Source organism: Chelonia mydas, chromosome 16 (assembly GCF_015237465.2).
Source record: "Chelonia mydas isolate rCheMyd1 chromosome 16, rCheMyd1.pri.v2, whole genome shotgun sequence".
NCBI classification, from domain to species: Eukaryota; Metazoa; Chordata; order Testudines; family Cheloniidae; genus Chelonia; species Chelonia mydas.
Window position 1 is genome coordinate 9,694,608 of NC_057857.1, and position 19,860 is coordinate 9,714,467.

Genomic DNA, 19,860 nt, shown 5'->3' on the forward strand with positions numbered 1-19,860 from the left:
GCTCTTCCGTCACCCCTTTTTTCCCCACCAGCTTTTCCATTCTGGATTTTTTTTTTTTTTTTTTTTTTTTTTTTTTGAGAGGAAGGAGAAAGAGGGAAGGTTTTATTTGAGTGGCTGGTTCTGTAGTTACTAAGCAGAGTTTGGCTCCATTTTCTATTATTATTAGACAATGTCCCAGGGAGTTTTGAGACTGGCAGTTTAAAATTATGAAGTCTAGGCCAGTGATCACAGAATATTTCTGCAGTTACTCCAACACATCAAAGGTGCCTATCACATACTCTAGGCTCTTTGCACTCAGCCATAACACACACGATTAGCACCAGGCTCCTGTACAGAATTGCTTTCTCTGAAACACCTGCAGCTCGGCAGAACTGGCTGGGATCCTGTATCAGGGGCAGAGAATAAGCCTTCCATGCAAGACCAGTATGCTCCATCCGTGGCACCACAGCTCTGGTCAGGCGTGAGCCCAGCAGCCAATGAAAGTGACAAGAGTGACGCCTTCCTGTCCCTTTCCCTCTGCTTCCTTGGGAAGGAGGAACTGTGACCGAGGAAAGGAGAGCCAAGGGCAAAATACACTAAAATGTAGGTGACAAAGGTAGAATGAGAAGAGATTCAGAGGTAAGGGAAGTAGCATGATGTAGTGGATAGAGTACTGCGACGCAAATTCTATTCCCTGCTCTGCCACTGATGTGCTGTGTGACCTTGGGCAAGTCACTTCACCTTTGTTTCCTCATCCACCCCATCTCTTGTCTTGTCTGTTTAGACTGCAAGCTCCTTGGGGCAAGGACTTGCTGTGTGTTTGTACAGCGCCTCGCAGAATGGGGCCTCGATCTCAGCTAGGCCCTCTATACACCGATGCGATACAACATAAATAAATAATAAATAAGGCAAGATGAAGAGCACTCAAATGCAGAGGTAGGATGAGAGGCTCAGTCAGGGAGTTGGAAGAAAGTCTGCAATACAAATGTCAGTTCAAACACTGCGGACCCGTGATTTTTTCCCCAACTTGAGTGCCACATTTAAGATTAGAGTTTGAGAGGCATCATTTAATTCATAGCCCAATGAACAACCATGTATCAGTAAAGCCTGTTATAAGGAAGTCCGCACTGTAGGTAGAAAGGTACGGCTATAAAGTGACCAGTGCGAATCCTCGCTTCTCAGTGCTCTCTAGAGCCACGGGCATCTCAACGTCTACCTCACCCCGTCAAAATACTGCTCCGACTGCTGCTTCTACTCCTAGGATATCTGCTCCGCCCCATCCCAACTTCATTCCCCTGGCCCTTCTGAAGCCCATCTGCCTGATTAGCTACCCTGAAATAACATTCTTCTGCCAGCGCTCGCTTCTTTTAAACACGCATCGTCGGGGAGCGCGTGCCACCCACCTGCTCCTCTCTGCATAAACAAGCATCTCCCGAATGCTTCCCATGCTGCTACTAGTCGTGGTCGCTCTGGGGAGGTCTTGAGAAAGTTGGTTCGCTGCCCAGTCTAGGTACATCCTAGGGGGATGGACTAAAATGTATTCACCCCATTTCTATCAGGGATGCAAATTGAGCACTCCAGTTACATATTTTAACGGAGGGAAAAACCTGCGAGACTAGAATGCTACAAAGTGTTTAATGTATTCAGCGTAACTACAGTAGAAAACATCAAGGCCTCTGCTGAGACTGGTGCAAAGTTATTAGCATAACAGGTGTCTCTGTCACAAGAATGATGCTTTAAAGACCTATCCAAAAAAAAATTAATTCCCTCAATGCAAGAGCACCTCGTTCATTACACTTAATGCTGGTTTTATGCTGTCTTCATAAAGGATCAGAAAATCAGATAGAGGCTTCTTCCTCAACCCTCAAAAAGTTGGTTAATGGAACATTATGGAAATTTTCAGACAGATTTGGAGATGCTACTGACAGCACTAGAGGGAGGAGACTGGACAGCTTCCTTCTTGCTTCACTCAACCAAGCTGCTGAAGCATGATTTCATCTGCGCTTTCCCCTCTGCGGTGCTTCTACTTTCCCTCCCGGCATCCGTGGGATGATCTGCAGGAGGATCCATTTATTTCTTCGCATTTTCTATTAAAAGCCTCCTGAGCCAAATCAGGTGGCGGCGGGGGTAGACACTTTAGGGCTGGTAGCTCACGTAAGAAGAAGTGAACTGGGATGGGATTTCTGTGCCCACCTGCACCAGGGTCTAGTTGCAGACCCCATGGTAAAAAGATCTATGCCCATTCGCGTACAGCTCCCAACCAGAGCCCTGACTGAACAGCAGCTTTGCCCCCGACTAGGGATGGGGACCAGCCCAACTTCCAGTGCAATGGGCTCCTGTTAGTGCCACTATTATCAATGAGAAGTGCAGGCACTCAGCACCACTGGAAATTGAGCCATTAGTATCTAGTCTGGAAGGAGGTCCCATTTGCATCCTCACCTGGGCTTCAGTTCTGCAAAGCAGTGGAGTGAAGGACTTAAGTGCACACCCAGCTGGGGCCCAGATGAGGATGCTAATGGCATCTCCACCTGGGACAGATACCGATGGCCTGGGTTTTAACCATGCAGAGAGCTGCAGCTGTCGGTGGCTGGAAGTGGAGGATGCTCAGCCCATCTGTAAATGGGGCTCTAAGCTCTTTTCCCCCATCCCCAGTAACTGGGAGCAGGGACAGGACTCTCGCATGGGGCCGGCGCTGAACTGGGGTGGGTGCTGGGCGGGTTCTTTGGAATGAGGAAGCTCATTTATTTGAGATAAGTTTGGTTTTTATAACTTTCAAATAAGGCTATGTGCTGAGGAAGCAATTCTCTCCCTCTCCTAATTAATTCCGACACAGATATCACAAGCTGGAAGAGCATGTTTTATGAATCTAGTTGACCTCCCGGTGAAGAAATGACGACACAGATGTTGTGCCTTCTTCATTACCTCATTATTCACGTTACGCCAATTTCTTCCACCGGAGACGGCTGACAGACGAGAAGCCAGACGGCAGCACAGAAGCACATGCTCCCCCAAGAGGAGGGGGCTTGAGTGTCCCTGCATCGATTGGACCCTTCCACGCAGCCACCAAGGACACATCGAGAAGGTCACGCTTTGAGCTATTTGGGCAGGGGGTCTCCTCTGGGAGGGCTCGTGTTCAGAGGAGGAGAACAAACAGAGGACTCTGGAGACAACAGGCTATCTGTTAAGTGCCCAAAACGCGGGAGCAGTAAGCTCGGGGATTCTGCCGGCCAAGGTACAACTTCTTCAATGAAGCCTCAGGCAGAGAACGACCTGGAGCATTTGCCCGACGCAAGCTAACCCACTGGACGCGCCCCAGAAACATCAGGGATGTTCCGGATCCATTCACTTAGCGTGTGTCTACACTCAAAAGTTGCACCACTTTAACTAAAAGCCAGAGTAGTTAAAGCAATAACCAGCTCCCCGAGCACAGACCCAGTTATACCAGTATAAACATGTTGTGGGCTGGGTCACACCTTGCTGCTATGGGTCAGGCATACGTTGGTAACAGTGTCAGGGTAAATGTAAAGAGGTGGCTGAAGCAACAGCAGAAGGACCCAACATTCAGGTACATGGAAAAGCTTGAGTAGAAGCTGAACCATGTGGCCCAATGCTACAGCTTGGATCAGTGGAGCAGCTTGTCTGCGTACGTGAGAAAGAAAGGGTGGGCAGAGACCAAAGTAACCAGAAAGCTAAGCAGATGGGAACAGAAGTGCTGGTAACGTGGCCCTGACAGCAAGCTAAGAAAGGAGGCTTTTGGGGCACAGCATGCTGGCTGGAAAGGCAGGTTTGGAATAGCAAACAAAGGAATGGTCTCCTGCTGTTTGATTCCTTCTGTGCTCAGGAAAACAAGACTGTTTTCTACCATCAATTTCTCTTTCTAGCGGAAAGGCCCCAAACTTTGACTATCCACTTGTGCCAAAAAAGGGGTAACAATGCTTATACCAGTATAGAGTAATCATCACATACAGGGAGGGGAATAACTATCAAGGCATCCACACTAGGGGTTGTACCAGTATAGTTATATTGGTAAAATATCACAAACCACCACTACACAGTTATATCAGGACAAAACCTGCATATAGTTCAGACTTTAGAGGAACATGTACAATGCAAGGGACTCCTGCAACATTTGAGAACAGAAAACACAGGCACTTGGACAAAAACTAAAAACACTGATCAGAACTATTGTGCAGGACAGACATGAAGCCACACAAGGTACCTGGCCCCACCAGAGCTCAAAGGGAAAACTCTAGTCAGAGCTGCATTCCTCCAGAAAACACACTCTGTGTGGGATGGAAGTTCTTGCCATATGGTGCACAGATGAAAATGCAAATTAATGCACAGCGATAGAGCTGGATGCTGGCAGGGAGCCTGCAGGAAGGAAGATCCTGAAATGAGGTGGTAGCCACTTAAAAAAAAACCCCTCCACCAACCCCTATGCAGATACTAAAGCAGGAACCCCAGGGCCAGACCCACAAGGCAGGGATATGAGACAATCGGCATTCACTGGATTTTAATCTCCCTAACCAGCGTAATCAGGAGCAGCTCCAATGAAGTCAGTGGAGTTAAACAGAAGTCACACTGGTATTAGAGCAAGTCGACTCAGGCCCACTGCACCCATCCCCGGGCTACACTTCACAGCAGGCAGGAAGAGGTTGCTAATCAGAGTGAAATGTTTAAGAACACACCTTTTGCCCATCTCCGAAGCTGGAAGAACACAGCCCCTGCGACTGATCATTAGGGAATCATCAGGATACATAAGAACAGTAATAAAAATGGTAACGTATAAATAAGAGCTGAAGTAGAACAGAATCCACAGGGAGAACTGGATTCCAGCAGCTAGCTGGCTAACGCCAATGACAGCCAGGCAGAAAGTGGGTGTAGGAAATCTGACGAGGCTGGTTTGCTTTTTATTCCAGACACTCATGTATTCCATAGCAGGGAGAGAGGAAGGAGATGAAACAAAGCCGTGAATTTGCTCATTACATTTCCCTGAAGACAATAAGAGCCTGGTACATTCCAGCAATAAACCCAGCAGAGTCAGTAGATGAATTTGTCTATGCAAACACACACCTGCGTGCATTGTGCCAGCGTCTGATTACACATGCACGTCCCTGGCACTATTGACTTCAGCAGCGTCACTCCTCTCACAGCAGCATCGGGGAGGGCAGAATCCAGCCCATAGCACGCATGACCAAGGGCCTTTTGCAGCTGGCAGGGTTTAGAAATTGCTGCTTTACCAGTTTCTTGGAATGAGCCATTGCACCAGTCCAGCTGGTAGATGGGTTTTAGCCTCCAGGCTTTGGGCAGTGAGTTGACACAAGACTAGTGCCGGTGGTGTTTACCTGAAGCATATCCCTACCTGGAGGCCGCACACCTGGGTGCATGCCTCGCCTCCCCAGGGATCCTTTGAACTTTGCGCTCTGACTCTGACCCAGCACAATTCTGGTGGCTTTGAGCAGGCCTGATTTACCTCTTTGCTCCCCCTCCATCATTAGGAAGATTCTTGCCCTGCCTCCTTTTGATCAAAGAGGAACTCATTATTACTCTCAAATCCATTTTTCAGCTCACGGAGGGCCGTACTACAGCAAAGGGAGAGGAATCCTGCCTGTCAGGGTTTGGCTTCAGACATTTCTTGCGAGCTTGCCAGCAGGCAACAATGAAGCCAGCTCCTTCTGGGAGGTACCAGTGTCTTCAACTTCCCGTCATCAGGAACCTGACTCCATCTGGCTTGTGGGCTGTAACCACCAATGCTGGCTTTGGTGATGGGCTCTGCTTACATGGCATTTAGCATATGATACATGATACTCCACTCCAGCTAGCTTGGGAGACCTGGGTTCAAGTCCTTACTCTGCCACAGACTTCCTGGGTAACCTTCAGCAAGTCACAGTCTCTCTGTGCCTCAGCTTCCCACATGTACAATGTGTCCTACCACATCAGGATCAATACATTAAAGATTGCGAGGTGCTGAGAGAGGCCACACAAAGTGCAATAGATAATGTGCTCAGCAGAAGCACCGAGAACCAAAAGAGCTACATTGTAGAGATTAAGCATGCTCCTTTCACCAGCTCCTGCAGCACTCCCCCTAGAGTCCCCTAAATAAGACCCATCTCCAAGCCAGATGCTTTTAAATGCAGCTCTCGGCATGGATTTATAGTGGCCCAGAACGATAATTAAACAGGGGAACAAGCTGGAGGGGGAAAAAAAAAAAATGAGAACTGCGTGTTTTGTTTAATTCAGCAATTTACAGGGCAAGAATAATTAGTGGTTTTAAATGTTTTGACACAAGCAGCCCCAATAATCATGATAAATCATATCAGGCATATGCCCAGATCCTTGAAGTGACAGATGACAAACAGAGCAGTGACAAGACGCTCCATCATGCATGGAATCATTGAGTTAATGGAAGAATTATTGCTTGTGAAATCCACTCCAGTCCTATTGTGGGGAACATTCCAATTTATCAAAGCCAAATGAACATTAATTGCTGCAGCCTGGTAAATTTTCGAGCCGCTCTGACCTTCATTGAATTTTAATCCAAAACAGATAAGATTTACTTCCACACAAGAGGAAACAACACAATTAAACCCAAATGACAGCTAAGATTATGGAAAAAAACACAACAGGCGTAATGACAAAAATATTGATTCCTTTCTACATGTCATTGCGCAAAAAAAAATAAATAAATAAAAAAAATCCTGCATTTGCCTATTCCCTCCCCCTTTTCATTCAGGAGATGAATTTTGGATGCTCAAGCCAAGACGAAAGGGGTGGCAGACAGTAATGGAGACAATTCCCTCTAACTGCGGTAATTAATGTTATGTCTCATTGGGGAGAGATTAGGAAAAACAGTGAGGGGGAAAAAACAAGTATTATTTTGCTATTAAAGATGCCCTTGAGCTGGGGAACATTAGCAGCAGAAGCTGGATTTGGGTAATTGCTGTACTGTATTCATGGCTTGTACTCATACCCCAATGACCAGAAATACAGCCACGTGTACCTATCGAACGGATCCCCATTCTTAACCTTCCAGGCAATCCCCGACGTTTATCCATTCCTATCGGGAGCATCTCTTACTCCCCATTACTGCCAGTTCTGGGAGCTGAGCTCTCGTTCTCCTCCCCTTCCCCTGGGGAAGTAGTTCAGTGTAAACACAATTAGCTGAATTTAAAAGGATAAAAGTTCCTCGCGCTTTCACTGCATTAAGAATATAATGCAAAAGAACCAAAACCAGAAGCAGCAGAAGACTAAGTGAAGGATAAAGGAAAAGCAACTGTGAAAGATGCCAAGTACCATTACACGGAAGGTGTGATAGGGTCACTCCTGCAGCTCATTTGCACGATGTTATCCTCACCCCCACCGGGAGCTGCACTCTGCTCCCCAGCTCACACCGTCACTGCAGAATTGCACGGGTTCCCCCTGCTTTTTCGGTTCCGCCTCCCGACTTGGAGCACTGATTTTAGCCTGTTTACCACAAGTGCAGCAAACACGGAACGTACATCTGCAAGCATCTCAGCCTTCAGGACCTGTATCCCCAGCCCCTTCCTCTTGCACCGTACACTCCAGGCAGAGAACAAGGCTACCAGAAAACCACGCAGTGCATAAGCAGCACCACCAACAACACAAATCCAAAAGAAAAATGTTTCTTTAAGATGGCGTTCAGTCAAACACACAACGCTTCCTAAAGCGCTGTCACCCAATCCCAGACACAGATATTCCACAGGCAACCTTAACTCTGTCCCTGTACCCTGCCATGCTGCAAATCGGACACAGAATGTGCACGCAAGTAAAGGTAAACAGCACAGCTCCTTAAATCAGATTCAAAGATAAGCCCAGGCCATGCCAGTTCCCTCCTGTCCCCTATGTGAAGCAGGTGAGATCATAGCTCTATCTAGGCTGCTGGTGAATGGGACCCACAGATAGTGTGTGTAGAAGGGGTGAGGTCGCAGTAGCTATTCATCTCCTTCGGGGAGTGCAGGGGTGGCCTCAGACCCACTTCTGCATAGCAGTCAGGATGTGTCTCGTCTACAGAGGGAGTAAGCAGGGGAGATTGAATTTTTTTGGCATAAAGTGGAATAAGAGAGAGAAGAGTGTTTAGCAAGTCTAATGAGTAGGGCCCTACCAAATTCACGGCCGTGAAAAATTCATCGTGGATCATGAAATCTGGTCTCCCACCATGAAATCTGGTCTTTTGTGTGCTTTTACCTTATACTATACAGATTTCACGGGGTGTTACAGGGGGGTTGGAGAGTTATTGGGGCGGGGGGGTTGAGGTATTGCCACCCTTACTTCTGCACTACCTTCAAAGCTGGGCGGCCCGGCAGCTGACTGAGGGCCCAGCTCTGCAGGCAGCAGCCCAGAGACCATACCACACCCTGCCATCCTGATTTCTGCGCTGCTGCGGGCGGTGGCTCTGCCTTCAGAGCTGGGCTCCCGGCCAGCAGCTGCCGCTCTCCAGCAGCCGTGCAGAGGTAAGGGTAGCAGTACCGCAACCCCCGCTACAATAATCTTGTGACACCCCCCCCAAACTCCTTTTTGGGTCAGGATCCCGACAATTACAACGCTGTGAAATTTCAGATTTAAATAGCTGAAATCATGAAATTAACCATTTTTAAAATCCTATGACCGTGAAATTGACCAAAGTGGACCGTGAATTTAGTAGGGGCCTACCAAGGAGGGCAAGAAAATGGTGTGGTCTGAACTAGAACGGCAAGAGGGAATATCTATGGGGACGGCAAGAGGTTAGGTACCGAGTGAGCACAGGCACTGGGGCCTGGCACAGTGGGTGGTAGATGACACTGCAGGGAGAGTATGGGATAGTTATGGGACTCCTATGGGAGTAGCAGAAAAGGTACAACATGTACGTCAGGCTGCCTTGGGATGTAGGTTTAGGGGGGGTCAGGGATAAGGCAGGGCATAGCGAAGGCTGCGTCTACACTTAAAACACGACAGCTATGCTACGGCAGTACGTCGGTGCGGATATTTATTACAGCAATGTGTGGGGGGAGGGGTCTCCCGTTGCTGTAGTGAATCCACCTCGCTGAGAGGCAGGAGCTAAGTCAGCAGAATTCTTCCATCCACCTAGCGCTGTAAAAATGGAACTTCGGCGTAGTTAAGCCAACTTCTCGGGGTGTGGATTTTTTTTACCACACACCCATGAGCAATGTAGCTGGCTCAATTTAATTTTTGAGTGTAGACCAGCCCTACAGCTATTTGAGCAAAACACACCCTCAGATGAAAAATCTCTTCTGAAAACAAAGCGTTTCACCTGGTTTTGCGTAAGCTGTAAATTTCGCATGGGTTTTGAGGCAAAAACCATATATCTGCTCCCATTCACTCAAAACTTGGCCCGGATTCACTTGAAAAGTTAATGAATCTTTCAACCAGACTGGGCAAAGTTTCAAGGTTGTAATGAAACCCAGCACTGGGGTTTCACTCAGTTCTGCGAGATTCCTACAGGCTATTCCACATGGGAACACGCATATGAGCCACCACACCAAATCAGACCAACGGTCCCTCCAGGACCACGTCCTCCCTCCAACTCTGCTTAGGAGAGAAAGGTGCAATTATGGCATAAATTTACACCTGGGAAAAGTGTCTTCCTAACCCTGACCACTTAGTAGTTGGCTTATGCCCTGAAACATGAGAGTTTATATTGCTTTTAAAAAATTGATCCCATCTAACATTAACTGTGAATGTTCTCATTAGCCACATAAATGTCTAATCCTTTTCTGAATTCAACTAAGCTCTTGGCCTCAGTGATGTACTGTGGCCATGAGGTTCACAGGTTAATTACGTATTATGAAAGAACAGGATTTCCTTTTCATGTTTTTAGGTTTGTCATCTTTCAGTTCCATTGACTGTCCCCTTGCTTATGAATAAGAGCATCCAATTTACCTTCTCCATCCCATTCGTTGTTATGTATGCTTCTATCATGCCCTCTTTCCTCTCCTCTCTATAGTCCCAGCCAATTCACTCTCTCTTTATATGGAAGTGTCAAGGCAATGTATCTTTTTATAGATACCTATACTTGATGTCCCAGCTAAATCCACAACCCATTTCTGTAATGCATTTAGTGAACTTGCTTATGTAGGTTTGATCTTTTAAAAAAGTGGAGCAAGTCCCTGCTCAAGTGGAAAACAAGGATCCAAGTAGCCCAGAAAAATCTAGCAAGCACACGTTCTGAACCAATGCACGAATTCAAAGCTATGAACACATACATTAAACAGGCATGGATTGGAGATACCTTCCTACAACTGCCCTTTCTGTGCATTCTCCGCCGTGCAAAGCAGTTGAGGACACTTTCTCAGGAGTCTATGATTTCAACCCCCCAGCAAGACCACTCAGCAATGAAGAAGCAACACAAACATAACCATAACAGCTAAGAGAGTAAGGATTGCTCAGTGGTTAGGGCTTTAGCCTGGGATTTGGGAAACCCAGGTTCAACGCTAAGCTCTGCCACAGACTTTCCTTGGGCAACTAAGTCACTGAGTCTCTCCGTGCCTCAGATCCCCATTGGTAAAATGGGGAGAATAGCACTTCCCCTGTCTCACAGGGTGCTCTACGAATAAGGACCCAGATCCTATGGTAACAGAGGCCTCAGTACCGAAGACAGACTGATCCAAATGCTTGGGAAGGCGGAAACTGCTTTTGCAGAACCCTGCAAGTATCAGATTGGTTTTGAACGACAAAATGACACAGGATCTGTCCACTGCTGACACCCATGTGATGGGTAGGCATTAGCTTATAAAAAAAAAAAAGCATTAAGACATTAACTTGCCCCCACCAACTTGTCTCGTGTCAGAACTTAACACTGGTGAGAAGTGTTCCATATGCAGCACACAGAGGCAAGGGAGGCGTCCGTGTGCATCACCCCTGCCCTGGAGAGAATTACCTTTAGAAACAGGAATAACTCATTTTCCAGGCCCATTCGGTCATTTGTCTTGCTCTGCCAAACCCCAGTAACCAGGGACCGCTATGTTGGTTAGGGGATATAGACGTTTGCACACCGGAAGCTGGACTGAGGCAAACCAGCCTATCACCCTTTTAGCGCCCCCGTCTCACTTCCGTCCAGCCATCAGTCCCCCCCAGCTGCTCCTCTTGGCCCACCAGATTGGGCAGGGAAGGGAAGAAGATTCACTCACCATGACAGAAATGTGAAGAATGTGCATCTGCTCCTCCACGATCTCAGAAGGCTCTTGAAGGGTGGGCGGGGTGGCCCGGGACAGCTGCTCAGCGCTGCTCATGGAGACGTGGAAATACAGGGTGCCGTTCTCTAGCCACTGCTGCTTCCAGTGCACCAAGGAAATATCCGCCACAGTCCCAGACATCTCTGCAGTAACAGAAACAACTGGGGTTCAGTTTCCGCACTCACGAGAGAGCTGCATTCGAACACACGTCCCACGTCACTGCACAACAGACAGACCACCTGAGAGAGAAACTTTCTCCTCTCACCCTAGTGCTTTGAGCAAGGGACTAGGAGCCAGGACAACTGGGATCGATCCCCAAAACTGCATCCGATCTGCTGGGTGACCTGGGGCACGTCACTCCATGTCTGTTCCTCATTTCCCCCATATACAGAATGAGAATACTGCCCTTGCTTCAGAGGCTGGGGTAGTTGTGAGGCCCAATTAATTACTGGCTAGAAAGTGCTTTGAGATCTTTGGATAAGATGTGCAACAGAAACGCAAGATATTTATTGTAATCTGTTTTTAAACACTGTTCAGCCCTTGTGATAGGGCTGTTATGTAAACCTGGTCATTCTTTTTTGCAAATTAGGAGACAGACGAATGGTGTACACACACACACACACACACACACAAGTTTCTTATGCAATGAAAGGCAGAGGATCTCATCCCTGAAATACAAGGTCCCTTGACTATCCTCCAGCTGTACAGATGCTCAAGAACAACATGTAGCTCCTAGGGATCTGAGGTGTTATCTCAACAGGGGTTTTGCCATCAGTTCAAATTGGAGGAAGAAGCCAGAGAGCAGAGATCAGCGGACAGTTATAAGAAAAACACCAGGGGTGGCCAAACTTATTGACCCTCTGAGCTGCCTTCAGCAAATTTCCAGACGTTCGTGAGCTGGGCGCACCTGCCCGGGCTCAGGGTTTCTGCCCTGCGGCAGGGTGGTGCAGCTAGGGGATTCAGCACCACCATCCTGCCACAGGCAAGAAGCCCCAGCTTGCCTACCAGACTGGTAGGCAGGGAACGGGAGCGGTGGGACGACTCTGCGAGCCGCACTTTAACCGTAAAAGAGCCACACGCGGTGGCTCGCAAGCTGCAGTTTGTCCACCCCTGAAATACGCCTTCCTCCAGGACTAGCTCACTGGCACGGCAGTTATGTTTGGCACAGAAAACCAGTCACAGCCATTTCCTCAGCACGGTGGAAAAGCACAAGGAGACACCAGCAGGAGGCAGTGCCGGTGGGAAAGCAAGCTGCTGCACGAGAGGGACACACCTGGAATGGCTCCTTTGTTAGCCTTCCTCTGCTGACATGAACTTCTGCTCTCATGCCCCGGATACTCAAATTTACACCGTAAACAGCCTGGGGCTGGGATTGTATCATACCAGGTTTTGCAAAGCACTTTGCGCACTTCGGGCACCATAAACAATCAGGGGCTTGGAAAATTCAGATCTCTTCTAGCCGAAAGCAGATGCCAAAGAGAGGGAGCCTCCAGCACAACCCAGGGACAGCAGCAGCCTGAAACTAAACAAGATCCTGGGCAGCCTCACAGCTGCCAATAAGGTTGGGAGCAGCCGCCATGAAAGAGACAAGCCTGGTCAGTTTCACACCAGGGCCTCCAGTCAAGGGGCTGATTAGCAGCTGTCAGCCTGCAGACTCAGGAAAACATCGCAGGTGTAAGGCTCTCCTAGTAGCCACCAGGCGTCTAGCCTTCGACCCGTTTCTGCAGAAGTCAATGGTTCCATTCAGGCCCCTTCACTCGGCAAAGAAAGCCCCCCGCTCTTCAGGGGCAAATGGATTTTTCCAGCCCTGAAAGCAACACACGTTTTGCATCAGAAAACACACGACTCCTACGGTCATTGTTTTAGACCAAGAGAACAATCACGCGCTCAAAGAGAAAGCCTCATCAAGAAATCCAAACCTTTCCACAGGGCTGGGTTTACCTGTCGATCAGGTTTCTACTGTCCCACAGCAGGCTGGATCCCTGGCTGCAGTCTGCAGCGACAAGGTTAGGCCAATATTACACACTCCCTTGCTCACTACCTCGCTAATTATTCTATCGACATATCGGAGACAATGGCACCACCACCTGAATCTAATGGGAGGACAGCTAGATATCTCGACCTTGCAAGCACAGCGACCGCTAGTTTGCCCATTCTGTTGAGAATAAACTCCTGCCGAAGCCTGGAATACAAAACAGAGTAGGCTTGCACCTCAGAGATGCATGAATTCACTGTAACTCCTCCGCCGCCAAAGCAGGTTTTCTGCAAATAACCCAGTCCCCATCCCAGCAAATAAATAAAGCCGTTTCCAGGAGCAGCACACCAGCAAAGGTGGCCCTTGCATTTGGCTCCCTGCAAAACAAAACTGAACCCCAGAGGTCACATTCAAGGACACTCTAGGGTTAGATAAAACTTAAAAGGAGTCTCATAAAATTAAAATCCCACATTCGTACAGCACCTCGCACAGAGTTTACCTCTCCCATAAGCGAAACATAGCTCCCTCTGGGAGGAACCTAGCATTGCGCCTCCTATAGGACACTAAGGTATGAAGCCAGCCCCGTGTCAAAGGAGGGAGAGGTTGGGGAGGCAGAACGTGATCTCACAAGAGCAGGAGGGCTTGTCCCGGACACAGCCCAACTGCAGTCTGGGGAAAGCGCTACAAGCCCTTTCAATGAACACAAGGAGATGGGGACCAGTTTAAATGTCATTTGAAAGATGGGACTTCCATCAGCACTGAGCCGATCTGCTGCCACTCGGAGGCACTGCAGCCAAAGGGAAAAGTCCCTGCCAAGTTTCGGAAAGGAGGTTCAGCCAATCATTTTTATTCCTAGGACTATGGCCGTGTCTACACTTAAACCACTATAGCTAGAACAGGGCCCCTGCAATGTAGAGAGTGTAGACACTCACTAGGGGGACGGGAGGGGCTCTCCCATTGCTCTAGTTTATGCAACTCCCTGAAAGGCGGTAGCTAGGGCAACAGATGAATTATTCGGTCAACACTGTCTATGCCACGGGTTAAATTGGCTTAACTACGTCTCTCAGGGTGCGGATTTGTCACACCCCTGAAAGACGTAGCGACGTCAATGTAAGTTTCCAGTGTAGACCAGCCCTGAGACGGAGAATCTGTGCTGTTGCTTCTTTGTGGTTCTCAGGCCTTGCCTCCCAGGCTGGAAACACTCCAGAGTCAACATCCCCCCCAATCCCTACTCCTTTCCAGGAACTTCCTCCTCCCTGCCTGAATGCCTGCATGTGGTGCCTCTTGGTCAGAGCAGAACGTTTTGGGGAAGTTTTGAAGTTAGTTGAAATACAAGACTTCAGTAAGCTAGACTCCTCGGAAAGGAAAACGTGCCATATTCATCAAAGCCTCCTCCCAAAGGCGGCTAGTCTGGAAACTTCAGCTTACGCTTCATTCCACAGTTTTACTGGAAATCCTGTGTCTAGGCAATTTCTGATAAGGGCTGGGTACAAAACTTGGGTGCCATTTACCACAGATTAATAAACCTCAGAACACACTAGCCTATGGGTACGTCTACCCTGCAGCTGGGGGCGAGCCTCGTATCCCCCCTGCCCCCATTGTCAATACAGGAGGATCCCATCTGCATTTTGGCAGCGACTCCCCCTACTGTATGTGTACTCCTGGGCTCACAGCTCCACGGACTTCACTGAACTCCTGTCTGCTGCTAATCCCTCTCCCTGCCCCTTTTCGCCACCGACAACCCCGCTCGTATACGCCTCTCCCAATCTCATCACTTCTGACTCCCCTCTTCCCCCCTCCGCCAGACTCTCCTTAAGGTCTGTCACCACCCTCAACCCCATTCTCACTATCCCCTCTGCTGCGCTCCTTGACCAGCTCTCACCTTGATTAGCAAGGCGCCGTCTGACCCCACTGCCTCTCCAACCTCCAGTGTGGCCGGAAGGCTGCTGCTGAAGGTACCTTCTCTGCTTCTACACTGACATCTTCCCCCACCTCCACTTCCTTCAGGCATTCCCATCTCTCACCTCAGCCCATTCAGCATCTTCACCCAGAGGCCTGGGCCTTCACAAATCCTCCCCCACCAACATGTCTGCCTCATCTCCAGAATGCCTAATTTCGCTGTTCCTTTTGCCTCCTCCCATTCTCTGCACCGTATCTCAGAATGCTCCCACCTATGCCTGGCTGTTCTCACCCACCCAAAACCCCCTCTTCTCCTTGTAGCACCCACTTCAAAATCCCCTTCTTCCACGCATCCTTCCTGCCCTCCCCCACACCCACCCTTACCCAAACTCTCGCCCTGTGACTTGTTTTCAGTTCGCCGCCTCAACCTTATGCTGCAAGCTCTTTGGGGCAGGAAGTGAGTCTCACCCCGTCCTATCAAGCACAGGTACATTAACAGCAACGTACAAGGGGTTGGTTTTATTAATAGCCATAGGCATGATGAGATGCTCCTTCTCCTGCATCCAAGATGGTGTCCATTGCCCCAGCAGAAGGTCCGGTTAGGGCGAGCTAAAGGTCCCATCTGGCCATAAGCTCTATGCCCTTGCAGAGTGGCAGAGCCTTTCCCTGCCCCCCAAAAACTTTGATTTGTGTAATAGCCCAAAGAAACCAAGCAATAGCTGTCACACCCCCACTGTTGGGAACAGGTAAACAGTCTCTTATAGCAGAACCCAGGAACCGGGCTTGAGCCAGCCATTAAGTCACCTGCTCGTGAAAAAGGTCCAAGGTGAGACCGAGGAGTAAGATCCCTTCCAACTTTGTAATTCCATTTTTTCCTTTGCTGTTTCTACAATCCTTACATATAAACATTTCATTGAAGTCTTCAAGTCACATTACTATCAAACTTAAAAGAAAAAGGGCCTAAATGCATTTGGTCGAGAACCAAGACGATTCCCATAAAAGCAGATTATGCTGACATGATGAATATAAAATGAAACAGCAGATATTAAAGTTGGAGAATTGTTACTGCATGCCTTCCAGCTCCAGGCCGGCTCAACCCCCTCCTGCTCCCGCCCCCTTTGTTTTACTGAAAGCAAAGCAAAGCAACCACAGCCGTTTCACCTTTCTCCGGTTTCCAAAGTAGGCTGCAAGTCTTGAAATATTCAATAGCCTAAACCCATTCCCCCACCCCACCACACACACCTCCTCCCCAGCCCTTGTGCAGTGATTTAGCATTCATCAGTTACTCTGGAGGTTGCAGCCCTGCCTTATCTGTCATGGAGTTTTACAAAGCATGTTTTGTATTTAATTGGCTTGTTCTTTCTCATCTGCCCTGCTTATTGTATTTTCATTTAATTCCTGAAGGTCATTATTAAAATAAGCCAATCTGCCCATGGCAGCTCATCTCTGGAGCATCTCCCCATGATAACCGAGCATTCCTTGTGCTTTGCTTTCCTTCTTCCCGCTCTCTACTTTTTCCAGGTTGCTGGAATCCGCCAGGCTTGTCTACGCAAAGCACCAAATCCCTAGGGGAAAAAAGGCTCCAGGGAATTTCCAGCACACAGATCATGTCCTCTATGCCCCTTTACCCAACACCTGGCCTGGCACCCTCCCAACAAAGATTTCACTCAGCCCACAAGGAGACCAAATTGTTACCACCACTGAAAGAGACCAGAAGAAACTGAGTACGGATCTGGGGAGTATATATATTTTTTATAACGACCATGCTTGTGAACTGATCTCATGCCGGCTAAAGCCAGACCTAGCGCTGTCAACTGCTTTGGAATCTTCTCACCCGCAGCTCTATTCTGCCCTGCAATAAGCCTCCCGCTCTGTGCCCTGGGTTTCTTCTGCACTGAGGTACCCACAAACGTAACCCCCATTTAAACGTTATTCTGTAAGTGCTTCAGTGCTATCTACCATTTAAGATATAATCCAAAATTATGCAGCATCTCCCAGACAGAAATCTCCGCCCGCCCTTGGCAGCACAGGATTGCTCCCTACGGAATTGAGTTTTAGTGCTGCGTTCAGATTAGTTTCAAAATGACTCAAGCGATGGGGTTTCCCCCACATCCCCTGGGAGACTACTCCACAGACAGGCCTAACTTGGAGGAATTTTTTTATCCCGCTCATCAGCTTGCACCTTCCTTTATTTCCCACTTTCAACACCGCTTTGTTTTCTCGGGCGTCTTTCTACAAACTGCCCTGTCCCCACAAACACACTTCACAGGGAAATGTACGCACAGGTGCACAACTGTGAAAGGCAACAGAGAGGGAAGAGAAACTCAGAAGGTTAGGAAAGGAGGAAGATGGTGAAGGTAGCATTTTATCCCATTGCTCTTAATTATCTCCCCTATTTATGTATCTACATTTAACATCTTTAGAGACATCTCCCGAGCCTCTAGGCATCCTGATAACCATTTACCACTCAGACCACTAACAACGAAAGCAACAGCACAGAAGATGGGGCAGATCCCAAACACAAAGACAGCCATGCAACAAAGACACTTCGCTCCCTCTTCAGATCCCTAAAGAAGCCCCTCACCCGAGCCTTCCCCAAGGGCCCACTGAGATGGGCTTTGCACTATGACTATTTGGGAAGGGAGGGAGTTCCAGAATCAAGGCAGGTCTCTCTTTCACACCAACTATTGCATGGGGTGATGTCCCAGGCCACAGGGGACTCTTCCTGTGCAGCCGGTACACCCCTTGGAGTGCTGGTTAGGCACCCTGCTTACACAGGGAGCTGCCTTGTGCATTAAGCTTCAGCTTCTGAGTGGATTTAGGTTGTAGCCCCAAGTACAACACGTTGCTGAAGTCCAGACTAGAAGTGCGGATGACTAGAAAGGGAAAGGACTCAAACCTCCCAGAGATGGAAAAAGGCACCCTGGCACTGCTGCTGTTACTTTTAAAAGTATCTCAGGTTCTGTGAGGGGAAGTGGGGGTGGCTAACTTGCAAAACCGGGCAGCAAATGCTGGTTGCACACCCTCAATCGGTGGACCCAATGCAGGCCCTGCCAAATCCACTGGCTGCTTCTCCCAACTCTCCATAATCACCTCCACCTTATCTGGGTTGAGCACTGCTCGCATTCTGACAAGGAGACACGCTCAGCCACTCTCCAAGCTTCCTTAACGGGAGACAAAGCTGGGTGTCCCCAGCACAGTGCCGGCATTCCCACCCACACCTCCTCATTAAGCCTCTGGAACGGCAAGTAAGAGCCAAGAGCACCTAACATTGCAGTGCCCTGAGAGTCCCTCTCCCCCACAGAGCAGAGCAATTCACCTAACGCTGGGCTCTGCCAGCAAAGGGAACAGAAACCCTCCAAGCCAGACAAGCCAATACCAAGTCACGATCAAAGGTAGCTGATATAGGTCTACCGTCAGCACCGAATACTGATCTTTAACCATCACCCGACGCAGATGTGCCCTTGTACCACCTCAAACACTTCCTTCCCCTCCTTGATGTTTATGTCCTTCAGATACACCCAGCACTGTCCTACCACCCTCATAAGATCTCTGCTGGGCCACAGGGCTAATCCACCCACCCCCACCCCCACCCCCAGCCCACAAAGCAGTTCATAGGGTTGCCAAAGTATCAGAGGAAACTCAGCGGCTGCAAGAACAAGCTCTCCCACCCTCACAGCAAAGGATTTACCATGAATCCTTTGCCTCGCCACCCCCAGCATTTTGGAAATGCCAAGGATTGTGTTGCATTTGGTCTCTTCTGAGCAGAAGTCACCAAGGAGGCTGAACTAGCTGGTGCTTTTGGCCATTTGGAGGAGGAACCACGAAGCACCCAGCTTGTTTTCGCTTGCAGAAGGCGGGAGCCTGAGCTCTCAAAGAGATGCAGGACCAGTGCATGCACCTCCTTGTGCTACCACACCCCTAGAGACCTCCTAGCGTGAGACCTTGGAGATTTACACACATTTGCTCAGGTTCTCCCCTCAGGCACTGGGTTCATTGGGAGTGGGCTGCACGTGGCTGAAGGCAGCATTTGGCCCAGTGTTTATTCCTATTGCTACGTTCATTCAGCCTTTGGTTTCTCCAAGGCAGACTATGTATTCTGGCTGGGAGCTGGAACAGCTCCTCTTTGCAGGGATGGTGGCTGTAGCAAGCTCTTCAAGGCAGCGTAGAAGGATCTCTGCAAGAAGAGCCATCCTCCTTGCCAAGCTGTCACGTGGTCTAGTTAGGGGAGAACAGCAGCTGAACCAGCTATTCCAAGAGCTTCTAACTAACAAACAGTGATTGCTCTGCAGACATTTCCATTAGCACAACAGTGACTCTGCAGGCGCTAGCACCAGCTCCTAATTAAATCCCAGCCCCTCCAGCTGAGCACCATCCTCTCAGTGGAAGCCCACAAGACATCCCTTCAACTGAGTTTATACCAGAATAAGCCTGCCGACTTCCATGGAGTGACTCCTGATTTACTCTGGGGTGAGTGGGCTCAGAACCAGAGCCAACAATCTGGATATTCCCCCACTCCCCAGGACTAGTTCATAAACCCACATTTGGCATCATGCTTTAAAAAAAAAAAAGACTAAATTTAATTAAAGTAAGTGTAAGCTTGGATGTAAGTTAGAAATCAGGACTGAGATTCTGGAGATGAGAGAGGCAACGAAGAGGAGGAAGAGACCGATTCTTAACTGAGCAACCCCCCCCCCTCCCCGCCTCTGAGTTGTCAGAGGTAACGGGTGGGATGGGGCGTCCCAATGCAGATCTTACTCCCCGTAGGCTGGACTCCCACCCAATGTCCCCACATCCCTTCCCCGTTTCTAATCAAAG

At 48.8% G+C, this 19,860-nt stretch overlaps 1 protein-coding gene across 2 annotated transcripts in view; it reads right to left on the reverse strand.

Annotated features, from left to right (window-relative positions):
* Positions 1-19,860, reverse strand: part of ASTN2 (astrotactin 2) — a 592,122-nt gene that overhangs the window by 499,770 nt on the left and 72,492 nt on the right. For both annotated transcript variants that reach the window (XM_043530271.1, XM_037879485.2), the window contains exon 2: positions 11,124-11,311. In XM_043530271.1, the coding sequence (XP_043386206.1) occupies positions 11,124-11,311 (188 nt within the window). The remainder of the gene's footprint in view (positions 1-11,123; positions 11,312-19,860) is intronic.